Below are 14,964 nucleotides of genomic sequence, written 5' to 3'. Positions count from 1 at the left end.
GTAGAAGAAAGGAGAGGAGAGTTTCCAGGAAAACTGGTATTGCAGAGAGTCCTTTGGAAGCAGCATCAAAAAGAGAGAGATGTCAGGCTTGGAGAGACCTCATATTGAGCCTGGTGTACTGGATTACTGCTGTGGTTGAGGCCATGAGGCTGAGTAGGTGTTGAGTCTGATGTGCTGAGACGAAAGCAAAGGGTCAAAAGGGGCGTATTGCAGCTTTCAATTTGCCTGTTCTCTTGCAAGGAACAAAGGCTCTGGCGACAGATGAGTCAAGACAAACACCAATGTAGTCTACCGTCTGAAAAGGTTTGAGACAGGATTTGATGAAGTTGACCTTGATCCCGAGGTCTGCCAACATGGAGAGAGCAAGGTGAGCTTTCAATATGAATCTGCAATGATCAGCCAATTGTCAATGTAAGGAAAGACTGTTATGCCTTGCAAGCGGAGATGTGCTGCTATTGGTGTGAGGCATTTTGTGAAGGTTCTCAGAGAGGTGGAAAGACCAAAGGGAAGAGAACAGAGCTGGTAAGTGGTGTTTTTGAAGTAGAAATGGAGGTACCTTTGGTGACACAGATGAATAGAAATGTGGAAATATGCATCCTGGAGTTCTATCACAACTAACCAGTCATCGGGGCAGAGGGATAACGGTGTCGAGGGTGACCATCCTGAAGTGATTGGGTTGGATGTATGTACAGTATTGAGATGTCTGAGATCCAGAATGGGGCGAAGACCTCCATTTTGCTTGGGGACAAGCGAAGTACTTGGAATAGAAACCGGTGTGAAGATCTTGGTTGAGGACTTGTTAGATGGCCTGTTTCTGGAGAAGGAGTGACACTTCATCTTGGAGGACAGGGGAATACTAAGTATGTATTAGGTGTCCTATGGGTGGGAGTTCTACCAACTCGAGAAGGTAACCGTGACAGATGATGGAGTACCCAGTGGGGTATTTGTTATAAGAGACCATTTTCGGAAGAAAGGGAAGAGACACATATAAAATGATATATGTTGGCTGATTTCAGGCTGAAGGAAGTCAAAAATATTGCTTGTCTTCTTTTGGGGGCGACGGAACGGCTGGCGATGCTGAGCCTGCAGTTGGGGTCGGAATGTTAAAGATGTGGAGGTGGATGGTTCAGTAAAAGGTATGTCTGATGTTGAGGGTTTGAACTGGCAATAGGGCTATTGTTCATACTGTTGCTGAAAACCAGAGGGTCAGCGCCACTGGGGGCATTGGTATCAGTATGGCTGCTGTGTGGAGTAGGACTTAGCAGTCTTCCTGATCTTATCGAGGTTGTCCATAACCTCATCTCTCTTATCACTGAATAGACCTGCGCCATTGAAGGGGAGGTCTTCTATGCGGGACCTGGCATCATTAGTAATGCCTGCTGAGCGGAGACAGGCGTGGCATCAAAGCACGACAGCCATTGCCATAGCCTTTGAGGCAGCATCGGCAGTATGGCGAGCTGTGATACATTGTTGCTTCACAAGGGTGGAGGCTTCAAGATGGACATTAAGTGCTCCAACCCTGGAATCCTCTAAGGAGGCCTGTAAAATAGGGAGCACTTTATTCCAGAGCTGCCTATGGTAGCAGCTTGTTAAGTGGAAACTTGCATAATGAAGGAAGTCAAAGAGTAAAGACGGTGTCCCAAGATGTCCAGTTTTCTGCCCTCTCTATTTGTTGGAGCTACAGAAGATCTATTCCGAGCCCAAGAATTAGGTGCAGGATGTTTAGTGAGGAAATAAGTGTTGGGGTCATGAGTTTTGTAATGGCTGTCCACCCGTCTTGATATTTGGAGAGAAGATGGTGGCTTGTCCCGAGATTCCTTCACAAGATCAAGCATGGCAGGTATGAAGGCCAGGCTGAGAGGTAGGTATTTGTCCTGGTTGATATAATCGAAAACAAGGTCTTGCTTCAGTGGTGGAGGCTGTGTGACCTTAAGTTTGTGGGATCTTGCCATATGAAGAACAAGTTGAGAATATGAAGTAAAGTCCTCAGATAGTGAAGGTGGATGAGTGTCTGCCACATGAGAATCAGGTGTGGTTAGATTGGGGGGAGACTCCTGAGAGACTTCTGAAGGGGAACCTTGGGTATCAGAACCTGTAGTATCTGAAGAGTATGATTGGTGCCGAGGCTTCAATGTGGTGGTCCGAATTGCAGTACAGTGGTGCCTCGCATAACGTTTTTAATTGGTTCCAAAAAAAAAAACCTTATGCGAAAAAAACTTTATGCGAAACACCATTTCCCATAGAGATGCATTGGAAACCGGTTAATCCATTCCAATAGGCACGGATTGCCGTCCTTAAGCGAAAAAACCCATAGGAAACATCGTTAAACGATACAATGTATCCTCCATTGGAATGTATTGTAGCTGACTCAATAGGTTTCAACGGCTTTGCGAAGTCAATTTTTGCAAAATTAAGTGTGTCATAAAAGGGTAAAAAATGGTTTTAAATGCTTGGATTAGCTTCTGCACCCTCTAAAACGGATGCAAAAGTTAATTTGGCTTTGATCTGACTTTTCGTTAATTAATGGTGAATTTTTTTCCCCCAACTTTTGACAGCTGTCAAAATCTGACAGCTCCATTATTTCCTATGGGGGAAGAAAAAATTCACAAAAAATTAATGAAGACTCAGCAACTGTTCTAAATTCTTGGGTTCGTTAGAGGACCCCCTAAGTTGTGTGCAAACCTGATTTGGCTTTGATCTGAACTTTCGTTAATTTTTTGTAAATTGTTTTCTCCCCCATAGGAAAGCATGGAGCTGTCAGATTTTGACAGGTCCATTGGTTCCTATGGGCCAAAAAACAAAAATTCACAAAAAATTAACGAAACGTCAGATCAAAGCCAAATCAGGTTTGCACATGACTTAAGGGGTCCTCTAACGAATCCAAGCATTTAGAACCGTTTTGGACCCTTCTAAGACACTTTTTAAATTGAAAACAAAAAAAACGTTAAGCGAAGCAGGGGACCTAAAACCAAAAACGTTAAGCGAAGCATGGTCCCAAAAACGCTATGCGAAAATCGCCCATAGGAAAAAACGTTATACGAAGCACAATCTGCCTCTGAAAAAATAAACGTTAAGCGAAAAAAACGTTAAACGAAGCAAACGTTAAGCGAGGCACCACTGTAATTGATAATCCCTATTCTGTGTCAGTTGGAGGTGCGGAAGAACCCCTATAAGTAGTAGTTACTTGAACGGATGAGGATCTAAGTTGAGAAAGGGCAGTACTAGGCTGTGGAACAGAGATGGGGGTTGGTATCGAGGAAGTGCGGGAACGCTTGGAAAGATGTTGGTTGGATGGCTGAGATAGATGGCATTTGAGGGCCAATTTAGTTGGTACAGAAACTGCTGGAACAGGTTGAGGTTTTAGTTGGGAGGAGTGATGTCGGTGTCAAGGCAGAGATGGTGACAGACGGGGAGGGTTCAGGTGGATAGGCGTAGGCATATCGGACCTTCTTTGACTTAGTAACTATTTTCAAAACGTGGATCAATGTCATCGCCTTGATATCAATACTAATCAAATTCTCCACAGTAAGGGTCTCGGTACTCAGAAGACAGATAGTAGCGAGAAGGCTTCTGGATATAATAAATCTCTCAATGTGGTAGATCTTGGTAAGAGAGCAAGAGATGACGCCTCTTTGCTAAGTGTTTGCGAGGGGGTGATTGTTCTAGGGAGGATTATGAGTTGGAAAGTTGAATGATTGTCGCCTGCCTTGTGGATGGAGGGCTTGAATGGGCTGAGGACAGGCTGGAGATAACATCAGCCACCAAAAGGCCAATACTAGGTGAGACACTCATTGCGGAAACTGGAGCCTGGCCAGGAGTTAACAGGAGAGGATCGTCCTCCTCTGACAGAGTCAGGTATATCTCTAGAAGATTCCTCGAAAATCGGCGTTGGGAGGGATGGCTGACCAGATGGAGGCTCAATAGGTTGAGAGGGCTTGGATGGGGTTTTTAAGACTTCTTTGCCCTAGCATGCTCCTGAGCCCAAGTAGATGATGACTTCAGGACCGATGTCTTCAATTTCAAGGAGGGTTTTGAGGTCCCCCATTGTTTTGGAGATGGTGTGGTCGGAATCAATACAGGTTCAGTAGTCTCCTGCCTGGGAACAGGAGTCAAAGTAAGCTCCATGGACTAGGTAGGTGGTTTAAGTGACTTTTCCCAAAGGAAAGAACAGAGACGCTGGAGATGGAGTTTGAGAGGAAGCTTGGTAAGCCCCTTGCACTCTGGACAGGAAATAGGTCTGATGTTGCTCCCTCAAACAAAAAGGGCTGCGGTCATGGCCATCTGATAAGGGGATTTTTTTCGCACATAACATGCACTGCTTAAATAGTCCCGGAGGGGCCATAAAAATGGCAGGAATGGGGGTGGAGGGGGGGAATGAAAACAGTAAAAAAATATTGGGAAAAACAGAAGAAAACGTAGCGGAAACTCGTGGGGAAACATCAAGGAAAAAACAATCGTGAAAGCCTAAGAAGGCAGAATTGTAGACAGAAAAAGATACATGATTGATCAAAGTACGTGGCTCTATTCATCAAGGCCTGACCTAAGTGGCAGCTCAAACGAACTGAGGGACCTTCAGACGGGCAGAGCATGCACTCCATGGGGGAATGTTTTAAATCACATTTTAAGCTCTTGAAAGTTCTGAGAAGTCCTGCGCAGGCGCAGATTAACCCACTTGTGTGCATTCACAGAGACCACAAAGAAAAAAATACAATTTTGTCTTTTTAAAGAAGTGGGATTGCAGAGAATTCGGGTACAGTAGAATTCAGTAGCCCTCTGTACCATGTTTAAACTGACAGATACTGTCACCAGGTTGAATATAAGCAAACTGTACCTGAAATTATGGTGAAATGCACAATATGGCAACAGACACAACCTTGTTCCCTTTGTTTTATGGCAGATTCGGAATCCGTGGCTGTCTAGGTTTCCAACTGAATAAGCTGCTTTAAACAATGCAAATTGATTGGGAAGGCAGGGTATACTTAAAAAAACCACATTTCCCCCCAAAATAACAGTCAAGTGAAGCCTTGACTGTACCCAATAGCAATGTACCCAAGATTCTTCTTGTGAAGGGAATATGTTTTCAAGTTGCTGACATATGAAGGTAGGGAACATGGCATGTTCCCTACCTTTGAGAAGATCCACTGGAAAAAAAATCTGGTAGAAACACAACCGTCTAGGTAACAGACTTAAATAGCTTCTTCCTATTATTTCACTGCAGAGGTCCCAGAATTTGAGCAAAGGATGGTGGATAAGTACTAGCAACTCTTTGAACTACTTCTGCCCATACCCTTACAACAAAACATACATCCCACATTCGCACATCTCAGAAGAAACGAAGCAATACAGCTATTTTTGTGATTATAATTTTTTTCTGGAATGGTTATTTTTCCAAATTCATATTCAAATTGTTTTATGTCTTTTTTTAGAAGTTTAAACCATTCCATATTATCTCTTTATTGCAAAAAGTCAACATGCATCTTAGAAATTCAGAGTGTAATCAATAAAACAAACATTACATGTATGAATTTAAATGTATAAACAGTTAGAAATCCAACAATATCTCCTAATATACTATTACACAAGTTCACAATCTTGTAAAAACTATAATACAAGTTTACTATACACTGAGAGGAATTTAATATTCCTTTTCACATGATTTTGTTAAGAACTGTTGAAGCATCTCCACTGTAGGTGAATATACATTTTTCAAAACAATTTTGGGATGCTTTTTTTTTAATCCTCAAGGATTTTAAAAAATAAAACAAAGAGATTTCACACCACTGTTAAACTGACAATTTATATAGCAGTAGCATTAATATCTGTAAAGCTCTGAGGGCGTGATTCACTGACCATTTACAATGTGGCATTCTTCTGGATTTCAATGGGATTTCACACTGCTTAAGTAGTCAGTGAGGTGCACTCCACATGTGGTAACATTTTATTTTAGATCAATTTAGAGTTCTCAAGTCACTTGGTAGGTACATATTTATATTATTACGCTTGTCAGTTATGGCTTATGAATGTGAAAGTGACAATTTCACAGCTATCAGAAATAAAGTGTTACCAGAAATCAACTACCTAGTAACACGGAAGGTGTCCTACTAAGTTCTAATGCACAACACAGGGAGATCCATAGCCATGTCAAAATCAAGGTCACTTTAAACTAGTTTCCTTTTTCCCTTTGTAGTAAATGAGTTACCACTATGCTGCCCATCACTTATATTCTCACTAACACAATCGTATGCTTTCAGTACATGAGCTGAGGAGCACCAACTTGGTTTATGCTTCTGGGCTGAAAAATCATATTAGGGTGTCAGTAGAGGATTTATGTAAGTCAACAAACATTAAAAGAAAAAAGAAAAGAAAAGAAGGAAGAATTAAAAAAAAAAAACCCTCATTGAACAAAACATTTCCCTATTGGCCCTTATATATCTCTCTCCATGGGGGAAAAATCCAGAGGACAGTCATCCTGGTCTAAACAGAATGCTAACAAAATGTTATTTAAAACCATATGAAAAGGAATCCCATCTGTTCTAACTATGCTAAAGGCTATGGAAATCTCTCTTACAGCTTCACTCACTCACTGTAATCTTCCAATACAAAAATACAAGAATTTTTATGGAAATCTAGATGCTGGTAGTTTCAGTACACAAAAAGCAAAATATTTACAAAATTACAGTTCTTTAAAAAACCCTGTACAATATATATTTACACGCACACACACATATATATAAATCCTTTGTTCCCTCTGTCATTTGATTGAACTATCCAGATTCCAAAGCATTCTGCTGTGATGAGTTGATGCATCTGATGGCTACATACTGAGCCACAGGGGTTCCAATATATGTTACAGGAAATGAAAGAGCAAGGCTTTGCCTGTTAGGATGTGCAATGTTCATGCTTTTTTCCTTATAACTTAACTCTGTTGGATTCAACATTACTAGGAATGTAGCAATAATCTAGAAAACCAAGGCTGTCATGTAAAGGGGAAAATTGCTGTCAGATTACACTTCTCTTCAAGTTTACCTGGAACATAAATTGCTTATGATTTGGACTTTACATACTACTATATGGATACTGAGTAAACTGTACTCAAAATGAAGAGGAACACTTCATGTTGCGAGCCAAAGCTTAATTGATTTAGGGCTTTTGATATGTAGGGTGGATCTAGTAGCAGGTGTAGTGACATATTTGAATACAGGACTTCTAAAAAAAGATGTAATTAATGTTTCTATTTGTCTGCACTATTGTTTTAGTACCACAGAAATTAATACAGTAAAATCTCTCTTATTTCTTTGACCTTTACATTCAGAATGCACTAGCTTAACATCTTTCTTTATATAATATGGTACTCATTTCTACTGAGTACAGTACAGAGGCACTAAAAATGAAGGTAATGACACAGGATAATGTGCTTAGGCTTAACAACAGGAACAGACCACACAAGTTAAGAATATCTATTGCCCTGTCAAAGCTGAATTATATTAACAAGTTTTCCCCACAATCTATATCAGTTACCATGTGGTGCTTTTTAAAAAGATGTATGTGCAGGAGAAATCCAAAAGCATGCAGAAAAAAGGCATCCGAGTAAGCCAAAGTCTCGTAATTCCCTCTCCTGCATAACATTCATTTTATAAAACTTGCTTTGTTTGGAGTTAAGCGCTGTATCACTCCAAGCTCTGATTCAGTATTTATTTTAAAACTGGATTATTTTAGATTTGCGACTTCTTGGGCTAAAGGAAAAATAAGTTAAATGAAATACTGTATAAGCCTAAAAAATTAAAAAGATATCAACCAGTAAAGGAGAAGGAGGTATAATGGACAGCTACTTTGGAAGGGCTAACACACATTCACCACTGTTGGTTGCTCTTCAAGCCTCACTGTGTATTCATTTTTAATATAAATTGTGTATGAGGCTCATATATGTTCCACTGCAATAAATGTGGAATGCACAGCAACAGTTGGTGAACTGCACTCAAGGAATAAACAAAAAGGTCTGTCTGTGGATTGATAGTCATCGAAATATTGTGACAGGACGTTACCATCAGTGCTGTTAGAGAGTAAGTTCTGCTAGATAGCCTATCTCAAATAGAGGAATGTAGGAAAACTTATGTCTTCTACATACTTGTCAAATTCTTGATAATCTGAGAAGTTAAAGTTACACAACCAATTAATTGATTTAACCCTAATGAAGGGATTTCTTAATCAGAAAATTCAATCCATGTTGCTATTCAAAGGAATGTCACATAGAGTTTTCATCTTGGATTCCACAGTAGTATATAAAGCCTTTTTTGTCACTGACAATATACTAATCGTATTTTAAAAAAGGAATTAACACAAACTGGGTTAGAAAGACTGGTGCATATCATCTGTAGAGGATCAAGTCACCTTCACAACTCTGTGAAAGCTTTGAGCCTTTGGCTGATCATAGCTACTTATTCGTTAAGTTTATATGTCAAACTTATGCTTGCTCTCTGATACATATGAAAAGAAAAACAAAAGCAGATTTTTGGCTCACTGACTTTCTTTAAATAATTTGTTTAAGTTGTAGACCAAGAAAATCTAAAACTATGTGATTCCACTTCAAGTTTCATCTCCTCCAGGAGCGGGATTCATCTTCATCTTCATCTTCATCATCGTCATCTTCTGGTAAAAATAAATCTGAGGTTTCAGTTTCCTGAACAAAGAGAACATACAATACAAAATGTGATTATTACAGCAGATGACATCCAAAGATTCAGTGCATTTTAGCTACATGAAGTATAAGACCACACAGAGAAAACTGCAGAACATGGAGATCCAATGGTGAAGCATGGGAGATTTTTAAAGTTGTAAAATGGACTGTAAATCTCATATTCTTGCAGATTTTGTTTGGGGAGTTGTACTGATTGTAATTTTTTTGCCATATATATATATATGTTGCGAGGGGAGAGAGAAAGAAATAGAGATGCTTTCCCTCTTTCATTAATTTTTTTATTTGCTATTTGGTTAATTTATTGTGTATTTATTCTATTAAACTTCCATATTTTGGTGAATTTTTACGAACGGTTTGTATTGCTGTTTGCTTTTGTGTATGCCAGGCAGCTATCTAACTCCTTTCCTTGTCTTTTTTTCTATTGCGCTGCTCAGACCTAAAGGGTCTCTGTTGTGCTAGGTGGGTGGCACTGCAACCAAACTCATACTATTTTTTCTAGTTGTTTGGTGGTTTATTGTTTTTTGAATTGGTTAGTGGGTGACCAAGGTATTTTTTTGCTCTGTGTTTAGGACTGGTGGCATATTTTGGCTGGAAAAGCATCTCTGTATGGCCTCACGTGGTGATGTACATGGGGGTGGGTGGGGTGCAGGTACACTGCCACAGGCTTTCTTTCTCTCCAAATGAGTTCCTGCATAGGTCTGATGATGCTTTTTTTTTCATGTACTGTTGCCTGCTTTTCTAGTAGACCAATTCCCTGCTGCCTTCTTTCCCTGCTCTTTTGGAGTAGCTTTGAAAGAGTATGTAAGGCTTTTGAAGGGCTAGAACATACAAATGGGAATCATGGGAATCACATGTATAAATAAATAAATAAATAAATAAATAAATAAATAAATAAATAAATAAATAAATAAATAGGGAAAGGATCTGAAAGAGGTGGTTGCTTTTATGTGAAATGAAAGAAGCAGTACATGAAAAACGAAAGAGGAACTCACAAAATAAGTTGGAACCAAAAGAAATATCAACATTTTCACTATGCATATCTCTAATCAGAAGGACTTTGTCACAATACAAAGAGAATGCATTCAATCCAGAGATTCTTGCTGGATTATTATGCATACAAGGATGTTTGTAGAGTTAGATTTTTTAAAAAATGTTCACTTAGAAATAAAGATGAAGTTTAAGAGATTTTAAGGTACAACTACTCAAATGCTGGTCCCATACCTCTTCCTTGGGTTCTTCCTCTTCAGTTTCCGTAGATACAGAGGGTACCTTGGGTTTATGCCATGATATCTGAAGTCGCCGGTCTTTGAACTTTAATCCTTGGTTGGCAGCCTAAAGCAGGATATTCAGGAAGGCAAAAAAAGCAATTCATGAGATGATTTTTGGGTACATACGCTGTCTAGAGACATCTCCCTTGACTCAACAAGTGCTTGATGCAGCTTTTCAGTTGGGGCAGGGGGACTTCCAGAATTTATGGGATTCCAGTTATCATTAGCCATCCTGACCAATGGGAATGAATAGTGGCAACAGCAGCTCATCAGCAGGTGGTGGGCCATAGGTTCTCCACTATTTGTTTATATTGCCTACCCATAAGCCTTTTTCAAAAACTCACAATCTGTTTGAGAGTAGCAAAAGGATTTAAACATTCAGCACTTGGAACTCTGAATTGGAAACCCAAAGGGAGATGGCTTATCTCTGCAGCACCCACAGTCATATTAACTGCCTCAGAGGCTGACGTTTGCCTCTAAATACAATAGTAAAGAAGTAGCAAAACATTCTTCTGAAAGCATCAAGAACTTGTTCCATCTTACTTACATTTTCAGCTTCCGAACGCGACTTAAATGTCAAAACAATACTTAAAGGAGACTCCTCCTCTTGAAGGCCTTCAATATCTCCAAATTTCTGTAAGACACATAATATGAATAAAGATCCATGCCTGCTTTTCCAGCATGCTGTACGCCAATGTAGTGTACGGTTTCAAGACAATGTGTGGCATAGTTAGTAGTGTTCAGTCAGACCAGGAGGAGCCAAACTGAAATTGTCACTGAACCAGACAGTTCAATTAATAATTTTGAGCCTAGTACATTATCTCAGGCTAAGTCTACCATACATGGCTGTTGTCCACCAAGTGTATGGCAGGATTTTTTTTAATGGCGGTGGTGCATACATAATATACCTCAGCTTTTATACTAATCTTAGAGTACTAGCAGGTTTGGTGTTCTAGGATTTCTAAAAGAAATGCATCAATCTGTGTTCTGTTCCCTTAATGACATTTTGCTTTTGTCCATAATCTTGTCACCACAAAAAAGCAAGCTCAAGTCAAGTTATATCAGTCCAGGAGACAAGCATTGCTGGATTGATAGGCAGAGACAAACTGCACAGTCTGGAAACACCTAGAAACAAAACCTGCCCTATCTGTGAAGAAAGAGCTGAAATGGCAGTAACTGCTTGGTGCTAAGCTCTAAGTCAATCATTGCAGAATGATTCAACTGACAAATGCGCAAGACCCTCCAGAACAGCTTTGATTCTATAACTCCCACTGAAAAGATAATAATTTCTTGAGATAAGCAGTTTCCCATAGAACAGCAAGTCTGGAAGAATGATAAAGTGGAAACTTCAGAAGGATATGGGCTGGGACATTTTATCTCTCCAGAATTAAATCAAATACATGAGGAACTGATGCGATTCTATTTCAGCTAGAAAGGACACTGGACTAACTGTAAAAAACAACTGATACTGTACTTAAAATGAAGGAAATTTATTTTTAGGCCATCTTTTGTGTTTTTATGTTATCCTAGTGACCATATACAAGAAACTGAAAGTGTTAATTATAACTTGATAACTTACTGAAAAGTGCTGCAGTAACTCATCTTTCTCCTCTTCCACGAATCCCCAAATGGTTAGTGATTTGGGACGGTGATCCACTACCATATGATTCCCCATCCCTCTGCCTCTGCCTCCACGTCCACGCCCTCGTCCTCTGCTTTGACCAGACATCGCTTTTCCACGACCAGCAGGCAGGATACCTAAGCGGGCAGCCTGCAGACAAAAGAATATGTTTCACCTTTCATGGACTTTGTGCTGTACAGTACATACACTAAAATTAATATCACAGTTAAGAAAACAGTGAACCTTATAAACTCACCTCCACCTGTAACTGTGTCAACTTTTTCTTTAATTCAGTTGTATCCTCCCCTGAAGACAGCCTTTTATGAAAGTCCAGTTCTGCATCCAGAAGTTCTTTTTGTGCCTTTGAAAGGTTGAGATGGTGAAACAGAAGAAAACATTTGTATTTGTTCTAGTTCTCTTTGTATACAAACCAGTGTTAATATGTTTCTTGTTGCCTTAGAGCTCTTTTTGAAATTGAAATAGGGAACCATTCAGTGTTAAATATTATAAAACAGGTTATAAAGAGGGAAAAGTAGCAAAACAGATTTATAGTGTTGGTACTAAATGGGAAAACTGAACCAAACTGCATTTGACTACTGGACAAACTGGAGACTCATCAGAAACCTGAAGATTCTGTTTTTTAATATTCAAACACTTCAGCAAAAAGATGCTAAGTAGGGAAAAGAAGAGACAATTTTAAAAATATTTCGAATTCATTGGCCAGTATCCTGTTCAGTATCTATGCATGTGTAGAGCTCTAAGTGTGGAAGCCACAGCAACAGTCTGATCAAGTGCCGGTCACGAACAACCAGACGCTGGACCAGCACTTTGATGAAATTCCACAGCTGGAAGGCCTTGTGTATAATACCAAATAAGATACTGATCATTCCTCCCCAAAAATTGAAACTCAGTAAATCTCAAGTTTTAGAAGTCCTTATAAAAGTTTATATATATATATATATGTGTGTGTATATGTGTATATATATATATGTGTGTGTGTGTGTATATAAATAACAGATTCAGAATGAGTACGTTTATACCAGCTAGCCAATACACTGATCTCAACAATGAACACAACACCCTTAATGCAGCAGATACATGGAATACAACACAATAACATAATAGTTACACCACTATGGTTCTAGTGACTAAGGCACAAGCATTCTTCTGATGAATGAAGTTATTAGTAGCTAATCTATTCACTGCAATCCTAAAGACTGTTTCTTTTCTTTTGATTACTACTGCTCCACATTTATATCTTCTTATTGTATTTATTTGATTTATATGGCACCCAATTACTGCACACACTACTATGAGCAGTTTACAAGTTAAAACTTGCAAATTTTGAAGACAACAATCTGGCAATTAAAAAAGAAAAGAGAAAACCCCAAAACAAAAATAAAATATTAACAGCATCCGGCAGTCTCATTTGTTAAAGACAGTATTAAATAGTCCTGTTTTTAACAGATTCCTGAGGGAAGGAACCTGACATATCTCCACTAGTAACCTGTTCCAAAGAATAGGGTTTACTTATTTGAAAATATGAAAATAAATCTAATTTTCAGTCTCTAGAGCTGAAATAGGGTTTTGAGTGGTAACTAGAGCGAAAGATTTCATGACATGCTAAAAGTGGCACAAACTCCTTTATCTTCTTTGCCTCAACAATGGGCTGGCATCTTGAATTTGAGACAACAGTCAGAGGATGCCTTGTATTCTGAATGTATGTCTTTGCCATACACAGGCAACAACTCAAAAAAGACTTATCAATCCTCAAACCATATTTCTTTCAGAACCAAAAGAAAGGAACATGATTTCAGCGAATTATGTACTTCAGATAAAGTGAGACAGCTTGTCATGACAAGACATGAGCTGTATCAGACCAAAGGCCTACCCAGTACAGAATACAATGGCCAAGCAAATGGCACCAAGAGGCCCACAATGAGAACATGAGTGCAACAGCATGCTTTCAGATAAACTCAGGGAAGCTTTGAAACAAAAAATGCATGAAGAAGAATATGATAAATGCTTAACATAAAGATTCTGATCCATGGCTCTGATCATGTACTGAAACTGGATTCTATTGGCAGCAAACTGATACCAGATTTTAATATGAAAACACAAGATCACAAACATCAAGACTACTCACCTCTGTTTTGGATTTCAGCTTTGATGTTGCAGTAGCAGCAGATGAAGTTTTCAACTCATCCTTCAACTGTGAAATTTTAACTGTTAGCTCCTTCAGTGTCTTCATGATCTCTGCTCTTTCTTCTGGTTTCATACCTTTACTTTTTTCCAATTTTGATATTAACATCTGTGAAAACCAAAATAAGACAGCAGATTGAAAATCCTAAAAACATTCACTAACTTCCTTGTCTACTGAAATAAGCACACATGGACGTGTTAATATTTAAATAAAAAGAATAACCAACCTTTTGACATTCTATTTGTTTCTCTAGCATTTCCTGCTTTTTCTTCCTCATGTCTTGCTGCAGCTTCATTGCCTCCTGGTTAAAAAAAATTGCTTTGAGTGTGCTAGATGGCAAAATCTAATTACTATGGCTTGGAAAAGACAATTAAATCATCATCTTAGGTGTTGATACAAACAGTGTAATTTGAATCACAAACTCACCCAATGTTTTACTGGACACCACAGTTATGTTCCATGATACCCCCACAATTTATGACCTTGCTTGTACTTATGCTTTTTGGAAAGTTAAGCCTCATCATGTTTTCTGGGCCATGTGAAAGAAATACCAACTAACTAACTAACTAAACAAACCAGTCACTCAGTCTTTGGTCACATTCCATAACCAGCTCGAAGTCAGCTACTGCAGCAAGCTCACCATGCCCAGCTGTTCTTGCTTCTCCCCTAGCAAGCATATTACAGATCATGTGCTCATCTTTTGGGATCCCCTAGCACTAAGTAATTCTACAAGGGGAAAGTTTCTGTTGGAATCTGTGTGTTGTCTATGTGTACTCAAACTTCCATTTTAAAAAGTCAGGAAGTTCAGTTCTAAGAAAACCACGAACACCCCCACTACCTTCCATTTTATGAACATGTAATATTGTGCTTCTGTATCCCTTAGTATTCACAACACATTCACACCTGTTGAAAAAAACAGCCCTGACAATTGTTTTGTGTTTGCGTGAGAAGTGGTTAACTGATGAAAAAAGGAGTCAGCTTCTGAGATTTTCCCTTCTTTGGTGTCACTACGTGAATGCTAGTGAGCACAAGGGATAACCTGTAGACCACCATGACTGCTTCCATTGGTGTTGTCAACATTCAGGCTGTCCTTTGCTTTTTAAAGCCTGACATACTTTTTTCTGCTGACAACGCAGGCAAGATGTTATGCAGCAACACTGGGCCACTTCCTGGCATT

At 39.1% G+C, this 14,964-nt stretch overlaps 1 protein-coding gene across 3 annotated transcripts in view; it reads right to left on the bottom strand.

The window, feature by feature from the left end:
- Positions 1-5,349: 5,349 nt before the first annotated feature.
- RBM27 (RNA binding motif protein 27) overlaps positions 5,350-14,964 on the bottom strand; it is a 51,427-nt gene continuing 41,812 nt past the window's right edge. For all 3 annotated transcript variants that reach the window (XM_020806497.3, XM_072990215.2, XM_072990216.2), the window contains 7 exons: positions 14,014-14,088; positions 13,731-13,895; positions 11,841-11,945; positions 11,543-11,734; positions 10,511-10,597; positions 9,917-10,027; positions 5,350-8,677 (listed from right to left, as the gene is read on the bottom strand). In XM_020806497.3, coding sequence (XP_020662156.3) covers positions 8,591-8,677; positions 9,917-10,027; positions 10,511-10,597; positions 11,543-11,734; positions 11,841-11,945; positions 13,731-13,895; positions 14,014-14,088 — 822 coding nt within the window. In that variant the 3' untranslated portion in view covers positions 5,350-8,590. The remainder of the gene's footprint in view (positions 8,678-9,916; positions 10,028-10,510; positions 10,598-11,542; positions 11,735-11,840; positions 11,946-13,730; positions 13,896-14,013; positions 14,089-14,964) is intronic.

This window comes from Pogona vitticeps, chromosome 2 (genome assembly GCF_051106095.1).
Source record: "Pogona vitticeps strain Pit_001003342236 chromosome 2, PviZW2.1, whole genome shotgun sequence".
NCBI classification, from domain to species: domain Eukaryota; kingdom Metazoa; phylum Chordata; class Lepidosauria; order Squamata; family Agamidae; genus Pogona; species Pogona vitticeps.
Note: the sequence above shows the minus strand (reverse complement) of the source record. Positions and strands in the feature narration are given on the sequence as shown.